The 19,628-nt window shown below is 31.3% G+C and overlaps 2 protein-coding genes across 3 annotated transcripts; one reads left to right on the forward strand and one right to left on the reverse strand.

The window, feature by feature from the left end:
- Nucleotides 1-13,695: 13,695 nt before the first annotated feature.
- Nucleotides 13,696-16,348, forward strand: LOC105770393 (auxilin-related protein 2). 2 transcript variants are annotated; one of them, XM_012591572.2, is made up of 7 exons: nt 13,696-14,272; nt 14,672-15,213; nt 15,296-15,363; nt 15,451-15,507; nt 15,598-15,687; nt 15,794-15,970; nt 16,078-16,348. In XM_012591572.2, the coding sequence occupies exons 1-7, from the start codon at nt 13,779-13,781 to the stop codon at nt 16,120-16,122; spliced, it is 1,473 nt and encodes a 490-aa protein (XP_012447026.1). In that variant the 5' UTR covers nt 13,696-13,778; the 3' UTR covers nt 16,123-16,348. The 2 variants fall into 2 exon arrangements, with proteins under 2 accessions (XP_012447026.1, XP_012447027.1); XM_012591573.2 differs by having other exon boundaries at nt 13,698-14,272; nt 14,678-15,213.
- Nucleotides 16,349-17,219: 871 nt separating this feature from the next.
- On the reverse strand, nt 17,220-19,594 carry LOC128040990 (uncharacterized). The gene is made up of 4 exons (XM_052630227.1): nt 19,576-19,594; nt 18,980-19,160; nt 18,785-18,850; nt 17,220-17,549 (listed from the first exon to the last, which is right to left on the reverse strand). The coding sequence occupies exons 1-4, from the start codon at nt 19,592-19,594 to the stop codon at nt 17,420-17,422; spliced, it is 396 nt and encodes a 131-aa protein (XP_052486187.1). The 3' UTR covers nt 17,220-17,419.
- Nucleotides 19,595-19,628: the final 34 nt, after the last annotated feature.

Raw genomic sequence — 19,628 nt, forward strand, 5'->3', positions numbered from 1 at the left:
TTTTCTTTTATATAATCCGTCACCGGAACAGGATTACGGAGCATTACCAAAGTTTTCAAATTAATTATCAGACATTTTATTTCATCTAGCATTCATATTTAAAACCAATCAAAATTAAAACATTAATGAGCCAATGTTGGCCAAATTAATTTATACATGCCAATTAGGGGTGAGCAAAACTCGATTCGACTCGAAAAAATTGAAAAAAATTCAAATTTCGAGTTAAATTTATCGAGTTATTCGAATCAACTCGAATTTTTTTTTCGAATTTCGAGTTCGAATCGAGTTGAGTTTTCGAATTCGAATAACTCGAATAATTCGAATATCAAACTATAATATTTTACATTTTTACCCTAAACTCCCAAACTTTTTTACTTTTCCCTCAAAACTTTTACTCCTTCCCACTTTCCCCCCAAAACTTTTACTCCCCTCCCAACCCCCCAATCTACCCAAAATTCATTTCCCACCAAAATTTTACTCTTCCATTCATTTTTTCTCAAATTTTTACTCCCAAAAACCCTCAAAACCTTTTATTTTCCCCCAAAATTTTTACTCCCTCCTACTTTTCCCTTAAAACTTTTATTCTCTTCTCATCCCACCTCCCATCTACCACAAACCCTCCCCCCTCCAAATTTTTTTTTAAATATTTTCCCTCCAAAATTTTACTCCCCCTATTTACTTTCCCTCAAACTTTTATTCCCCAAAACTTTTTATTTTCCCCCTAAACTTTTACTTCTCAACCTTTACTCTCAAATAAAAAATCAAAATTATCCAAAAAAAAAAATCACTAAACATAAATAGTAATAATTTTATTTATATATACTATTTATATTATAAATTAAATTTCACATTTTATATTATTTATATTAATGAATTGTTTAGTCATATTGAATATTTATATTAAAATTGAATTCTTAATTATGCCATAAAATATTCGTGTTAAAATTTTATATGGGTATCAATTTCACATTTTATTTTTAAAATAACTTTTATTAAAAATCATATTTTTATATTTAATATATTTTTAATTCCAAAATACATAGTGACAAGAATCTGAAGGTAATTGAAACAACTAAGCAAACAAATAAGCTAACCAGTATATAAAAATTAATAAATAAATTATAAGGTGATAAAAGTTAATAAAAAAATTGATTAAGGTGGGCAAATTTTATTACGATGGGCGACAATGGTTACAAGGACCCAAAATTATTTTTTAAAATTTAACTCGAACAAATATATTCGATTTGATTCGAATTCCATCTCACTCGACTCGATTCGAAAAAACTTCAAATAAAGTTAGGATGATAAAATGATATTCAAAAACTCGATTAACTCGAAAATTTTCGATTCGATTCGATTCGATCAAATGCTCACCCCTAATGCCAATATAACCAGAATCAAATTATCCAAAATTACCGATAGAGCCAATGGATAGTGTGATATATCTTTGACAAGCTTTCAACTCAATCGAGCTTCTGATAATTTGTAGGGTAAATAAAAATAAACAAATACGTAAGCAATGAATGCTTAGTAAGCTCGTGTAGTCTTTAATCATATTAGTTCATTTAAAATATGAAATCTATACATATCAAGAATAATCCAATATTAATACCATAATACCCATGAAGCTATATTCATCAACTCACAAGGTGAATAAATCCACAGTATCACTTAAACATATTATCCCAAGCTTAGTAGGATTTTATATAACTTTAACTCTTCATAAATTTTTTTTATTTTCATTTGTATTTCTTTACTTTCCACGCTTATTCCATATGCATGGCACACAAGTCCTAACATATCGTTCAACCACCGCCACAAGCTAATGCATTTAACCAAAGTCTTTTTCGAATTGATCACATAATAAGTCATTTCATAAGAAATTGCTTAATCTAAACCTTACCACTTTTTAGTGAGCGCTAACATATTTTCACTTAAATACTTTCCAATTCAATGCATTATATAAATAATCATAATACCATTCAACCAATAGCTTGGCACTTGCCTAAACATCAAGCAACAACACTGGTTAGTGTACTTGCACACATTACATATAAACTCATCATGCATAATTTTCTTGTATCAACATATTAAAGATAATCATTCATTTACATGTCCTGATACATATTGTTCTCTTGTCGTTTCTTCGTAGGCATATATCATTCATTTCATTATTTCGGTATTTCATGTACCATCATTTTCATGAATTTCGCGTACATACCGGTAATAGTTCATTTCAAACTCATATTATCTCACTTCAGAACTTTACCCGTTATATCATTTAAATATCAATGGTTACATTTATTTTAGATCAATACCAATAATAATCTATAAATCTTTCAATTCAATCATATAAGTCTTTTACCGGTTCTTTCTGAATCGAAGAACTACTTACGGATATGAGTACATCGTTCTTTGGTGCCATAGTTCAACTATGGTCTTGCACATATAAACAATAAACACTGTCATGGTCCGACCATGGTCTTACGTTCATAGTGCCATAACCCAGTTATGGACTTATCCGTCAATTCATACTTTGCCACAGAAAAATTGTACTCAATCTCGCGTTCAATCCAAATTGAGTATTAAATTCGATAATATATTTCCAATATTAATTCATTTCTCAATATTTATAATTCAATTTGGTTTTTATTTGTTAACAACATATACTATTACATTGAGCCTTTATTTATCTCATGAACAATTAGTTCATACTTTCTAATCACATTTTCATATTCAATTCACATTTTCAAATTATATTCTACAATCATGTTTCTTTTCAATGGCTCAACTATTTCATTTCGTTTGATTTAACTTTTCATTTAATTACCCCTATTAACAGAATTGGGCCTTGGTGGATACATGGATCTAACCAAACACACCAATACGACACATTTTGCCTAAGGTACATAGTACCTAAACAGTAATCAGTAATCAGTAACGGTAGCAGTAATAGTAACAGTATTGAACACACAAAGTGCTGAATTTGTAACAGTAACGGTAACAGTATTCGACACACAAAGTGCCGAATCGATAACAGTAACAACAACAGTATTCGACACACAGAGTGCCGAATCGGTAACAGTAACAATAATAGTAGTCGGCATATAAATGCCTGATCAGTAAGCCGCCAAAAACTCGTACTCTTCCATATCCTATGGCATGCCAACTATATTCGACTAGCCCGACTAGTTAATAAGGTATTTAATTCCTTATTTCGATCAGTTTCACAGTATTACAGTAATTCATTACTTCAGCAATTTCACAGTTCAATACAGTACACATAACAATATTCAGTATTCCATAATTTAGTTTAGTATCAGTCTCAATTTCAATACCCAATCATAAATTTTCATTTTACTAAACACATATTTCTTATTCAATTCAATTTACTAAATTCAGTTCAATACTAACACATATACATATATATTATTCATCACCAAATAACATTCACTTTAATCAAAATTGTACATAATATAGTTTATACGAACTTACCAGGCTAAATTACGTAAATACCATAATTCAGGGACATTTTGGTAATTTTCTATTTTCCTCAAATTTTCACCCAATCTTGATCTAAATTAAATTTCATTCAATTTATTAATTTAAATAATAAAACAACACATTTCATGCAATTTGATCATTTTTGAAATTTTTACAAAAACCCTAAAGTTTTACTTTTTATTCAATTTAGTCTTTGAACCCAAATCATGCAAATTAACCATTTTAATGCAAATCCATGCTAACAGAATATTTATATATATTTATTTTCCTCCTCCTCCTCTCTATTCCACATCCTTAATTTATATAACATGCTTATAAATAACATTATCTATGATTTCACTATTTACTTATAAATTTATTCAAAGCTGTCCACTTTAGTCATAGTCACTAAATTATTTATATATTGAGATACGGAACTCTGAATTAAGATCCGATAAATTCCTATGAAACTAGACTCACATATCTTCTTACCATAAAATTTTCATAATTTATGGTTTAGCCAATAAATACAGTTTATTCTTTAAATTCATCCCTGTTCTGCTGTCTGGCAGTTTCGACCCTTCTTCACTAAAAATTAATATCTCCTCGTACAAGATTTGGATGATGTTTCTGTTTGTTTCTATTGAAAATAAACTTATTAAGAATTTTAAACATATAAATTATAATCCAAAATAATTTTTAATGATTTTCCAAAGTCAGAACAGGGGAATCCGAATTCATTCTGACCTTGTCTCACAAAATTTATTATATCTCATTATTTACAATTCCATTACTTACACTGTTTCTTCTATGAGAAACTAGACTCAATAAGCTTTTCTTTTTATATTTTTTTCATCCTCTAATTCAATTTCTACGATTTTTGATGAATTTTCAAAGGCAGAATACTGCTACTGTCTCAAAACTATTTTAGTGTAAATGTTGATAACTAAATTTATAACACCTTCCTTTCCTTTCTCTTCAATATTTTCCATCACTTCCTCTTATTTCCTTCACTAACATATCAAGAACATAAAACCTTATATAATAAAACCCTACATTAACATCAATTTCATACTTTTCAATAATATCAAACTAAAAAATATATTGAAATCTTGATGTTCTTACCTTGTGCCATTGATTTCAAATCTTCAACTTGATTTTCTCTCTCCTCCAGCTTCTATTTGTTGAATCTAACTTGATATTTTAGCTCTCCATAGTCTCCTTATTATTTCTCTCTCTTGGAAGTTATGGAAATTTTTTTTATTTCTAACGAAAATAGTAAATTTTTGGTAAAAAAAAAATTGTAAAGAAAGCAAAACTTTCTTGCTTCTTTTCTCTTCTAACGTGAATTGCATGGAAAGATGATGAATTCTCTTCATCTTTCCTCCCTTTTATATTAATCATTTAATAATAAAATAATACTAAAATCTTAATAAAATATTAATTAAATAACATTTATCTAATTAATTAATTAAAAATATCACCAACATCATCATTACCTTCCAAAATTCTCTCTCTTTAATTGACTATTTTTCCTTTATAATATTTTAAAATTTCATCCTTGAGTCATCACTTAATTTAGTAAAATTATAATTTAGTCCTCAAAATTCTTCACCCTTTTCAATTTGGTCCTAATTCATCCATTTTCTTTAGTTTCTAGATTATTCCACCCTTAAAATATTTGCACAACCGGTCCTTCGACTTTTTCATATTTACACTTTACTCCCTCAATTTTTGAGTATTTACTCTTGGTCAACAAAACTTTTCTCACTTTTGTGATTTAATCATTTCTTGAATTAATATGTCATAATATACCTCCCAATGTTGTCATAACTCAAAATTTCCCTTTTTGTCATTTTATTTCCTTATTTTACTATATCAAGGATATCTACTTTCTTACTGTAGTAAATTTTTAGGGTATTACAAAATTACCCAAGTGAACCGAGGTTCAGCATTTGTTACGGACATTCGTGTTTACTATATGTTTAGCTCTCATGAGCTTCTGTTCAGCCTTCGGGCTTTTGAAAACGATGTGCTCGTATCCGTAAGTCGTTCTTCGAAAGGTAAAATATCGGGAGTTGTCTCGAATGATATATATATGTATATGAAGAAATGGTAAGAGAATGATATGTATTATGATATGTATTTACATCAATATCTTAATATGTTGATATATGGAAATTATGTAAGTGGAGACAAGTAATAAACTCAAGTGTAACATGTTGAGATAGTAAGGTTATCGATGTTGAAATCATATGAAATATGTTTAAGTACGCTAACAAGTGTTGTTGTTTGATGCTTAGGCAAATGCCAAGCTATTGGTTGAATGGTAATATGTTTAATTATAAGATACATTGAAATGGTAAGTGCTCAAATGAAAATATGATTGTGTTCATGAAAGAGTGGTAAGTTTAAAGTTATGTAATTTCTTATGAAAAGACTTATTATATGATTAATTCGAAAAAGACTATGTTTAAATGCATTAGCTTGTGGCTATGGTGTTTATGACTGGTGTGCTATGCATATGGAATGAGTGTAGAAAGTAAAGAAATGCAAGTGAAAATAAAGAAATTCGGAAGAGTATAAAGTTGTTTAAAATCCTATTATGCTAGGGATAATATGTACAAGTGATGATGTGGATTTATTTACCTTGTGAGTTGATGAATATAGCCACATGAGTATTGTGGTATCAATATTAAATTATTCTTGATATTTATAAATTTCATATTTGAAATGAATGGACCTGATTAAAGTTTATACGAGCTTACTAAGCATTTATTGCTTACGTATTTGTTTTTCTTTACTTTTCAGATTATCGGAAGCTCAATTGGGTTGGAAGCTTGTCGGAGATATATTACACTATCCATTGGTTCTAGCGGTAATTTTGGATGATTTGATTCTGGTTATAATGGCATGTATAAGTTAAATTGGCCAATGTTGGCTCATTAATGTTTTGATTTTGATTGGTTTTAAATATGAATGCTAGATGAAATGAAATGTCTGATAATTAATTTGTAAACTTCGGTAATGCTTTATAACCCTGTTCTGGCGACGGATTCGGGTTAGAGGCGTTACAAAAATGAAACACACTATACAAATGTTGTTGAGTCAAAAACGATAGTTTGGATGCTGACTTCAAGTCCTGGGGCTTCGAGGAATACCGAAACCTACGTATGGAAAAAACAAACCGCACACTAAACATTAAAGCTTAGTTGTACTTTTATGATTCAAGATATTATAAATTAGTATAAATAGCATGACATATAGCATGGGAACTCAAATGTAACTTGCATATATTCATAAATATACATGAAAACGTGCACATCTTGAAGTAAACCAATTTGCTTAAAATTTCAACATTATCATCAATTTTATACTTTTGTTACTTACCTTTCAATTACATATATATCAAGGACATTACTTCAATCAATTTATCATGATCAATTCCTTTACTTTATACTTACCGTTCAATTCGTTTCTGAAGTCTACTGACTCGTTCACAATCGTTTCGACCCTTAGCGCTTGTTTTCACTTGCTTTGCATAATAAGATACATACTTCTCACTTCAATTCATATATGAACATATTCAAAATCTCAAGCATTATATCAATTCATTTCAGTATAAGTTATCAAACTTATTATTGATGACCTCTATTAACCTAACTCGAACTTGGACAGATACACGGATCGTCTAACCAACTTGGACGGATTCGAGTAAGGGAAATTGACATGTAAAGTGAATATTGGAGCACGAAACGCATCTTGGCACACGAAGTGCATCTTGGTGCATAAAGCATAAACTCGTAAACAATCCAATCTTATGGCATGCCAACTATATCCGACTCTGCCCAACTAGTTAATAGGGTATTAATGTTCAATTCACATTACATTATTTACAATTCATCATCAATATATCATGTAACATAGATATTTCAACTCAATTTCATACCAATTATCATATATCAATTAGATCATACTACTTTCTATTCTATTCAATTTAGTCTCTATTTCGATATTCAATCTCGACCATAACAATTCAATCGATACATTTCATATCATCACAATAGGATGATCCCAATGACTCAAAAATCAATAAATATGCATATATGATCAAATATTTTTATCCTGAATCATAAAAGTACAAACTGAGATTTTGTACAATGTTGTCAATGATTTTCACTTTTCCTTTCCCTCTTGGCTATTCGGTGTTGTCATTAGCTACAACTAATCATAAAAAGATTATACAATCAATTTCTAGCCAAATCAGAATCAAAGACCAAATTAAACATATTTTTGTAATTTATTCAATTTAGTCCCTAAAATTGGGGCAAACATATTTTTCAATTTAGGGCCTCGAATTAGAATCTGATTTCACCATGACTCATTAGGGACTTCTATTTTCTATCCCTACCAACAATTCATGACAACTTTTCATTTAATTCTATTTGATCCCTAATGTACTAAACTAACAATTTAGCATTATAATTTAGTCCTTTTTCATATACTAAGCTTAATTTGCAACAATTTCACACCAATTTCATTCAATTCTCAAGAATGACAAATTTCAAAACTTTAAAATTTTTACAAATTAGTATACGGGCTAACTAAATCAAGCTCCCATGACATCAAATCTATAAAAATTAATGAAAAATGGCTAGGGACTTACTTGGAATTAGGGCCCGAAAGCTTCAAACTACCAAAAACGGTGTTTTTCTCTTAAGGTCTTTTTTTGGCCGGTTGAAGAAGATGAAGTATCATCTCTCTTTCCACTAAGCTCATTTTTATATGAATAATTAAGCTTTACTAATCTAAATTAACCTTTAATTAATTATTTCTTATAGTTTTAACTAAAATTAATTAGTTTAATCATCAATTATCAATACCTTCCACTAACATGTTTTTATAATGATTTATAATCATTTTGATCCTTTGGATAATTGCAATTTAAGTCTCTTAACCTTTTCCTAATTAAAATTTATAGTGATTAAATTTTTACGGTTTAATCCTCGAGCACTAATTACTCACAATTTCGCTAAATTATTTATCCAAATTTCAATTCATCCATACAATAACTCTGTAAATATCCTTATCTAATATTTAATGACTCAATTTATGAAAACAAGATTCCAAAACCACATTTTCCGTCACCATTGAAAACCGAATTGTTACAATTTATTTTAAGATTATATTATCCTTTAGAGTGTACTTAGAAACTAGTTTTACATTTACTTATTATATAATCCTTCAATCTATTCTTTTATTAAAAAATTCTAGATTTTTTTTTTGTATATATAAAGAACAAACAAATTTTATAAAAATGTGGAATCCAAGATTATTTAACGAAATCATCAGCATAACACATAAAAACTTCAACTCCCACCATAATTACCTATCTGTGACCTCATGTGTAAGTATAATGTTTTCATTTCCGTCTTGGGATATAACAAAATGGCGTCTCTTGATCTTCAGATGTCCATGCGAATCCCCTTCATTATTCGTGGCCACAAACATGACAAAGTACTCAAAGCTTTGTCATGAGGGATCCATCATCCATACAACTAGGCAAACCCTACTTTTAGAGATTTGCAGTGGATTTGTTTTTCAGGGGACTGATATTGTTCCACTCTTGACCTGTCAGTGATTTATTGTAACTTATCATATTATCACACTAAAATACTTAACAAGGCTTCGTTGTTTGCAAAAGAACTACACTTTGAAGGCACGTCCTCCCCGCTGAAAGGGAGTCAAACAATCTGGAAAGATGAAATAATAATAATAATAATAAGTAGAAATACAATAAGAAAAGGTGGGAGCCTTCATGCCTTTTGCTGTAGCATTTCGATTGGGTTGATGGAAAAAGAGGTATCTTATGTCGAAAGGCACCATATGGAACCTTCTAACATGTCTACTTCGTGGCCGACCCATCCACCTGCCATAGATTCTACTGTTCATCTCCTTTTGAGTGTTTTAATAAAATTCTATTTCCCTTGTGAATTTCATTCTCCTGAGTTGTGACAAGACTGGACCCTGCTCTTTTGGCAGTTTAATTGTTTGGCTTATCCGAACAAACCCATGATGTAGTAGTGATAAAATGATTAAGAACAATATAGTTACGAATTAGAATAGAGTATTATAAATGAAATTTTATAAATATGTAACTAAATTAAATTTATTTGAGTTTTATATTATTAAAAGAACCCAAACTTAGAGGACTTGAAGCTTGAATTTTTGTCCATGTAAAACCCAAAAACTCATCGAATTTCTTTTTCAAAACTTTAATTGTTATCGGAAATTTTAGATATTTTAAATGGAAGCGTGACGGAATTGAGAAACGGCCAAGGAGCTTCTTACAATTCCGAAAGCACAAGCTAAAAGGGTAATTAACTAAGTCCAGAAAGATCGAAACAACGCTCTCCACTGTCGTCAATTTTATGAAGACCAAAACAAACCCCATCACAAAAGAGGCCGCCTAATATGAAAGATCGTAAATGGGATGTTTACAATGAACCAAACCATGTCTTAACACCTATGGCATTATTTTTTGACTTCTGTTATACTATTTTATTCGAAGTATGCTATTATATGCATGGACATTTTGTCATCGCATCATCTTCATCTCCTAATTTACACGAACTTTTTTGGGTACAAGGATGACCAAACACATCCCTCTGTTTCATGTTTAGTCACTTTAAACAAGGTTACATTCCCATGTCTCTATTTGGTTTGGAAGATTTTGGAAAATTTTGCATCCCTTTTTTCATTTGCAAATATCTTGGTTACACTTCGAAAATATTGAATTTTAAGATGAAATTGAGTTTTGTTAGGTTCCTGCAAGATGAAGGTTAAAATTTGTACTCGATGACTCTCTTTGATGATTAATTAAATGAAAAGTTTGGTAATGAAAAAAAGTAAAGTAATATATGGCCACGGAGAAAAAAGAAGATAACAGGAATGAGATAAAAATTACAAAGAAAGGGAGATCCCTATCAAGAAAGATAATTTATTTGGTGTAGTTCGGTTCAACCACTTCTTTCTTTATTATTGGTTTCTAAAGTGAGAACATTTTACTAAAAAAAAAAAAAAAAGAAGCCTATTCCCTACTTTATTTACAGAAATGAGACACTTCAAACTTTATTTACTGAAATGGGCAAAAAAACTCAAAACGCGCCTACGTGGAAGCGTTTTAAGGGAAAATTTCATAAAAGTGCACTGACGGGGACGCATTTTACCCCGTGTCAGCAAAAACACGTGGACATGGGCAAGCTTTTGCCCGTTCTCGGATTTAATTTTCAAAAAAAATCATTTTTTTAAATATTATAAAAATAGACATTTTTTTTGGAAAATTTACGAGAATAAACCTTTATAAAGACCCAAAGTGGCAACACCATTTTTTTATTTAAAGGTGTCATTAATTAATATGAAAATAAAATTCACAAAGCAAATCTTTATATAAACCTAAAGTCTTATTTCTCTTATTTTCTTAAACAATATGAGATATGTGTATATATAGACCCATGAATAGGTTTGCAGCTTGTTTTTAAACAATGTGAGATTCCTTTCTTTTTAACTAACAACATAAGATTAAAGGCTACACTATATTTTATATTTTTACTTATAGAGTTTAATTTTTTTTACAAAAGTTAACATTTGTTACATTATAAATAAAACTTTTAAACTCTATAAGTAAAAAAATTATAAAATATAAAATGAGTATGGTAAAATATTAACAAATAAATATTTAAAAATTACTAATAGTTTGAGTGATCATTTTGTAAGTTTTATAATTCGATGGCCAAAAATCATAGTTAAGTGACTACTAATGTAATTTAATCTAGATATAAAAATATGAAAAATAATTATTATATTTTATGTATATTATATATTTCTATAAAAAACTTATTTAGCATAATTATATACTATGTTTAAATAGATTATCTATCTAGTCAAAATACATCTGAAATAAATTTATCAAGATCCATTAGGTGATGAAAAATAAATTAAATTAGGATTAAAAATTAATGAGTATAGTAAAATATTAAAATAAATAAATATTTAAAAAGATATATCAATTTTTAAAATTACAAAAATATACTATTTGAGTACCAAATACTCACCATTTATTTATTAATCAAACATTCTTAATATAAAAAATTACAAGTATAACTTCTAAATTTTAATAATAGAAAATTATTTTAAAATTTAAAATTGCATGTACAAGTTTCATATGTGCAATTTATTCTTCTTTTAATAGTCCTTTTGTATATGCTAACAATTTTAAAATGCAACAAGATTAAAGATCTCAAAAGATAATTTTATAATATGAGAAAATGTTAACAAAATATATAAAAAAATAGAAATTATTTTGTAAAAAATTATAAAATATAGTGTAGCCTTTAATTTTATGTTGTTAGTTAAAAGAGGAAGGAATCTCACATTGTCTAGAAACAAGTTGCAAACCTATTCATGGCTCTATATATAAACATATTTTGTAAGTTTTATTTTTATATTAATTGGTGACTCCTTAAAATATATAAAAAAAAGTTGTGTTGTCACTTTGGGTCTTTATAAAAGTTTATTCTCGTAAATTTTCAAAAAATTGGTCTATTTTTATAATATTTTAATTTTTTTTTGAAAATTTAGTTTAAGAACAGGCAAAAGTGTGTCTACGTCAGCGTGTTTTTGTTGGCACTGGGTAAAGCGCGTCCCCGTTAGCGTGTTTTCATGAAATTTTCTCTTAACGCTTCTACGTAGGCGTGTTTTGGGTTTTTTAGTCCATTTCGATAAATAAAATTTAAAGTAACCCATTTTTGTAAATAAAGTAGGAAATGAGCATTTTTTAGTATAATGGTCGTAAAGTGATCCCATTTTATTATCACATTGTATCAAATTGACAATTAACTCTAACATATCCTACTACGAGAAGATATTATATTCAAAATAGTTTCAAAGTTAATTAGAGAGAGATGTAAAACCATGGTGGAAACTAGCAAATGTTCATGGAACCCAATAAGCTTTGAACTTACTTTATTCAACTTAGCTCACACCTTTTCAGTGCTCAATTTGGTACAATGTTGAAAGAAACCCATTGATTTGCTTTTATCTATCTACGATAAATGTAATGGAATCTCACTTCCTTCTTATCTTGTTATTATTTATTTTCACTTTTTCAGTTTTTTGGAATAGAGATGCTCCCTTCCCCCACCACACTTATTTGCAGCGGAGTTGGCTTACATTGTGTTGGGCCATGTATTTGGACCACACCAGCTCGACACTGAAAGCAAACCCAGAGTATTGTATTTGTTGGTAAGTTAATTGGATTGTTGTATTAGATTAAGACATTGATCTAACTTTGTGCCGTTTCATCATTTGATGGGGCTTATTGATTTTAATTTAACCTCTCTTTTTTGTTTTATCTTCAGTAGCTTGTCACCTTGTTGATTCTATTTCTTGCTTTACCCTTTTTGGTTTAACGCCAAACGGTGTTATTTTAAGGAGGGTGATTAATAATATTGTGCTTTGGGTTTGAAGATTTTGATGATGACTTGTGTTGAAAAGTAGGTGGTTTTGAGGCAAAAAGCCATTGATAGTAATCAACTTAAGAGCATGCATTGTCTGCTATCCAGTTATCAACCCTCACTTCACCATCATAATTTTCGTTTCATTTTACATTGTAATATAATCCAAGATTACATCAGGCGATAGTTTCACCTTAAAATATTTCCACAAATAGATGCAATAATTAGAGAAATCATTTCTCTCTAAAATTACCCCCACATGTATAACTTCATTTTTTTAACCAAAATACTTCAATAATAAAATGTTTAACTTTCCCATCATTTTAAATAAAAATAATAATTTTAAAATAATTTATACGTTTCCCATTTTTTATTTTTGTTTATATATATAACGAACAGCCTCAAAAATTTTAATCCTCCTTTTCCTTTATTTCTGGATCAAAATGCAACAACTTTACAACAAAAAGAAAAAAAAAAAGGTTTGAAATATAATTTCATAGTGGGGACTCAAAAACCACAATTAAAAAAAGAAGCTTTTCCAGGCAAGCAGGCCTGTATGTGCGTCTACTTTCATCATCATTAAAGCTTAAAAAACACATATAACTAAATTAAATTTATTAACTTTTTTAAAAGCCACTTTCCCCAGCTCTTGCCACTTTCATTTCTTTTATATATATACAAGTAATCATCTTTTCTTTTGCAAACCCAGAATTGAAATTTCTTCATCTCTCTTTTTTTTTTTTGGGGGGGGGGTCTTGCAAAGGCTTTTCTCCAAGTTAAATGGACGAGTCTTGGCGAATGTGCATGGGAATGTCAACTACTCATCATCTTCCTCGACGGAAATCTATGGAAAATTCCATTTTTTCGTTGAACCATGTCACTATGGTGGTGCCAGATCATAATCTTCACGTGGATGACTTTTCCGATGTCTTCGGCGGTCCTCCGCGGAGTGTGCTTTGCCGGAAGTTATCTGGCGACTTCACCCGGTCGGCATCCTTTTACGAAGAGGTTTTCCGGCCACCGGAATTCATCTCATCTCGTTCGATGAAGGATGGCCGGAGCTTGCCGGCGTTTAAGATTCCGTCGAGGGAGGAAGGGTTCTACAGTGACATTTTTGGGCCGGTTGACGATCACTGGCGGTCTAGGGAAAGGTCAAGGTCAAATTCAAAAGCGAAGTCAAACTCATCGTCGGTGCTGAGTTCGGAGGAGCTGAGTCCTCTTCGGCCGGTGATCGGAGATGATGTCGGTTTGTCGTCTATTGCTTCAAAGCTCAGGTAGTCTAATAAGTTTATAAAAAAAGAAAAAAAATTTGCCCAGTTGTTTAATAACTGTTATTCAAATTTCAACTGTTTTGCCTTGTCGTCTACTTTTGACGTTTATATCCCTGTCTACTCAGGTGTATTTAGTGAATCGGGTAAATTTAAGTCAGGTTTAAAAATTTTGAGCTAATTTCAAAGTTCATTTCCTTTTTTCTATTATTCAACGTTTTTTCATTAGAATTAAAAAAGGGTTTAGGTCAGATTTAACGTTCTCCAACAACTAATTAGGATTTGATCACTCCAAAGTATCACTAATTAGGCCATAATTTAGCCATTTCTGAGTATGTTTTTATACCATTTCAAGTCTTCAGCATATATCAGAAGCTATTGATTGAAAAACATGTAAATTCGGAGGTGCAGGCCAATCAATGTACCAAGCAGATGGAACTCAACGAGAACGGCGGCAGATGAGGAAGCAGCAAAGCAACAACAAGGGATGCCAGCATTTCCAAGAAGTCGTACTTTCTATAACGAAAATCTTTACATGGAAAATGAATACAATAACAATGTGGTCGACAACTTGATGAGAAGCTCATCGTACAACTATGGATTCAGTCGGCGTGCCACTTCTCCAGAAATCATAAGCTTGGAACCCCATTCTTTTCGAAGTGTCAAAATATCAGCTGATGATTTTGAGTTCAATTCCCCTTCATCTCCTGCCTCTTCACTTTGTCATGAACCAGTCAGTGTCCCAAGTGATTCAATGCACCAAAAAGAAGATGATGAAGATGAAGATGAAGACGAGGAAGAAGTTATGAGTTCTTATGTCATTGAGATCAACTCTGATGTTAGAGAGAGTAATGGTGAAGCAGTTTCAATTGATGAAGCGATTGCTTGGGCAAAGGAAAGATACAATTCACAAAGTTCTGAAAAAACCCAGTCAACTGAAACAGAAGGTGAGATTGTGAATTATGAATTTTTGTGACCAAAGTTAAGCTGGATGGATAAAATAACATGATCTTCATATATGGTTTGCAGCAAGGTCTAATTCCCATGAATCATTTGACCTGCAAATGGATGGCCATGGAACAATGCAATCTCCAATGGTAAATTCTCTCTCTCCTCTTCAGAAGCAAAATTTTAGTGTCACAGACGAATTATAAAACATGTTTTTGCTACTTCTTAATTTGCAGGAAGATGAAGAAAAGAAATTGAAAGTAAAAGAAGAACTAGACAGAACAGAAGAGCATGTAAGTTAGAGCCATTGTAGATTCTTTCTGTTGACTGGTTTATGAGCAAGATTTGATCAACATGTACTTTTTCCTTTGATGCAACTGCAGATTAAAATGGGGATTTTGGATGATGATGTCAAGCTTTGGTCATCTGGGAAAGAAAATAACATCCAATTGCTCCTTTCAACACTTCATCATGTAAGATGTTTAAGTAACCTTTACCTTGTTTTAAGGATTTCATTTATTTCCAGGCGAGATTATAACATAATTTTTTTATTGGTTGGTTAATTGAAAATGTATTCAGATTCTGTGGCCTAATAGCGGTTGGAACATGATCCCATTAACAAATCTTAAAGAAAGCTCACAAGTGAAAAAAGCTTATCAGAAAGCTAGGCTATGTCTTCACCCAGACAAACTGCAACAAAGAGGTGCATCCCTTTCGCAAAAATATGTTGCAGAGAAGGTCTTTTCCATCCTCCAGGTAACACAAAGAGGGTTCCCCTTTGAATTTTATGAGGAAATAAAAGTGACTCATTGTGAAATTCAATCTAAATTCAGGTTTTAATTTGATGCTATATGACACTGTAGGATGCATGGGCTGCTTTCATCTCCCAAGATGTCTTCTTCAACTAGTCGAAGACCCCAGGGGATTTCGGAACCTTTCCAGGAAGCTTGTAACAAACAAACAGTCCTTGGACTAGGATTGAGGAGGTCTGTTTAAAAGGCTAAAAACTATGGGAATGTGCAAGAAGTATCTATTACGTTAATTTGGTAGATATGGTAAGAACTGAAATTAGACCATATATGCAAGAATTTTGTATGGTGGTTTGATGTTTTGTGAAGATGCCTACATTCTACATTTCTCATTCATCCAGGAAGACCTAATAACCAGAAAATCAATCAAAATGCTGTTTGAAAATAACGTTAAGGATTATAATATATATATACTCTATGCCTTTGATTTGACCATGATGACTCAGTAGACAAATTTGCCAGAGAAAAAAAAAATCTAAAAGTGTTCTTTGATGCTCCCAAGCTAACACAGTCTCTCTGATCGAGGGTTGATCTTTCTGTGTTCTAACCTATCAGAATTAAAACTGAACTATAATGCAACTATGCCCACCAACGGACCTAACTGAATTAAAACCTGAACTATCATGCAACTATGCCCACCAATGGTACACCATGTTTTTTTAATCAGAAACAAGTTGGGAAATAACGCTAAAAGACAAGGACCTATTTATACTCATCAATTATATAGAAAATGAATTGAACTGGATAGAGTAAATGAAGGGCTTGCTCTGCAAAAAAACACTGACACGGATGTGAATGAATTATTTATAAGACAAGTTCAATCTGATAGAGTAACTGAGGGTTGTTCTGCAAAAAGCATTGTCACAAATGTGAATGAATGATTGTAAGCCAAGTTCAATCTTCAGTAAAGTACAGAGAGAATAAACGAAAGTGCTAAAGACAAGAGAACAAGGTTTTTTCTTTAAGTCCCAGAAATCCTAGAAACTACCCGAGAAATATTGGCGTGTTAAAGTCTTACAGCAACACAGAATAACATTATTAGATGCGGGTCACTGATTTGGTTACATTATCTTTGTGCCTTTCTCAGTCAAAGAGGACAACTGTGGTTTTCTATTTTTTTTTCTTTTAAAAGATTTCATAAGTGTTTGTAAAAAGTAAAAACCGAAGCCTTGAGGCTTGAGCCTTTAATCTTTTGTCCATAAAGATAACATAGTCCATTTGTTGCCTAATTGCACAAACATATGGAAATTTTCCATATGTGGATTGAGGGAAAAAAGAGTTAAAAAACAGCACCAGGTAATCTTACTGTTTTGGGTCTTTCATTTACAATGCAATATAAGAAATTGGCAAAATTTACATGTCACAAGGTTCAAAGAAAGAAGAAAACCACAAATAATCAGCTATTGCCTCCTTGTCTTAGCAACTTCTTAAACTCTTCACCAGTGCTCTTTAGCATGTTAGCCACAGGCAATTTAACCCCACATTGTAAGACTTTAATGTTTCTTGGTTTTATCCTCTTCTCTAACCTGAAAACAAACAAATAAGTGCCACCTTCGATATTTCATGCAGTTAAATGAAACAAATAGTTTCAACGCAAACTAAAGTCTGAGATGATTTGAAGTCAGTCAAGTGATAAAGGTAATGTCAGTTAGAATTGCCTATGACTTAGCATTCAATAGAATTAACTCTCGCCCAGAAGACACAAATATTTATGATCCTGAGAATACCTAGTTTTACTGCTCCAGCATGCTGAATGAAAGCGATTCAAGCCATACTACGGTTTACCACTACTGAAAGCGAATGACAATCTGAAGTTGCATCGTATCAATTCAGTGACAACAGATTGTTATCTCAGAAAGTTCTCAAAAAGCTATTTCAAACAATTACACTCGCAAGTCACATGGTTAGATTTCAGGAATGCAATGTCATTACTCAACTAGTAAAAGGAAACAAGAGACAGAGAACCATGGAGCTCATTTACATTAAATGCAAGAGATATCCAGCACAGATACAGAATTTACGAATATCATAAAATATAGAATTAATTTGTGCACACCTGATAGTCCAAGAGGGGAATGTTACTTTTTCGTTGACAGCCAGTTTTCTAATGAACGATTTTTGTTGTCTTATTCATGTGTCATTGGAGCTTAGTGAATAAAAAATAGAGCCAAACCACCCAAAGTGTATCCACTAGTACATTTCTATTCAAGCGTTATTGACGATCCCCTCTTCCCCAGGGTCAAAACAAAGTTATTGACGATCCACCGGCACTACTGCTAAGTGAAATCCGTGGTGTGGGGATCCAACACAAGATAGAGAAACTGCTTTTGAATTTTTAATGAAACGTCGTGAATATGACTTCTCGTATAAAATGGATGAATGAATATAAAGGATTAGGCACGTCATTATGTTTTCTAGATCACCATGGCTTTTCACTCTTCTGTTGTTTTATTCACTCAAAATTCAAGCAGCAATTTCTGCCTTCTTACATTATTGCTTATTACCAAGGGGCACGAATTCCTTCAAGATTGATAATTTTAGAGATAAAAGTGAGCAACCTAACCAATAATAATAATAATAATAATAAAAGAGCAAGGCGGAAGGGATAAAAGTGGGTGCAACCGATTCATTTCCAACGAAATCCATGATTCAGCGTGTGTGCAGAGATATATACATAAACTTATTCATTGTTTTCAATTTTTCCTATTCCTTCTTCCCTCTCCCCCCCCCAAAAAATAAAAGTTCTTGGATTTTAACTTACTCTGAATCACTTTTGACCTCCAAAACAGTTGAACTGTCAATCTTCTTCTCTTCTTGTTTTCCCCAGCTGCCAAATGCACCCAACTAAACTTAACACAAACATTCATACAGAAAAACAGCAAATAAAATCCCTATCTTCACAAAAAAAAAACAATTATGAAAAACGAGAGGAGCCCGAGAGACGGAGAGTTGGTACCTCGAAGCAGGGTGGGACCTATGATCCAACAGAGCTAATAACCTCTTCCCTCGTTGAAGCGATTTCCCTCCACTTGACCTATGAAATCTTTTTGAAACAACAGTATTATTTTGTTCCTGGGTCGGGCTTTTTTCCAGGTATTCGGGCCTCCCAGGCCTCACTTCCTTGTCAGGGTATTCTTCTTCATTTTTTTTTGGGTAAACTACACCCATGGTCACTTTTATTTACCTCGGTTTATATTTTAGTCACTTATGTTTGAAATGTTATGTTTTAGCCACTTACGTTATCGCGTTGTAACATTTTAGTCACAGAGTCGTTAATTGTCGTTAACGGTATAACAGTAAGCTGACGTGGCACGTTAAATTATCATTTCAAATAAAAATTTTACAATTGGTTTCCATATTTTTTTGCTTTGAACAATTTAATTTTTTTCTTTTATATTCTTTTAACTTTTCCTTTTTCTTTTTAATTCTCTTATGCTTCTCCCTCTATTTTCCTACCTTCTCTATTTCTTTTAACATATCAAGAAGTCGAATTGGCAGTGAAGAAAGAAGCATGGTATGGATTTATGGGTTTTGGTTATAGACAATGATGACTTTTGACTTTTTGCTTCATTTTTCACTGTCAATTCGACTTCCTGATATGTTAA

Source organism: Gossypium raimondii, chromosome 5 (assembly GCF_025698545.1).
Source record: "Gossypium raimondii isolate GPD5lz chromosome 5, ASM2569854v1, whole genome shotgun sequence".
In the NCBI taxonomy this organism is placed as follows: domain Eukaryota; kingdom Viridiplantae; phylum Streptophyta; class Magnoliopsida; order Malvales; family Malvaceae; genus Gossypium; species Gossypium raimondii.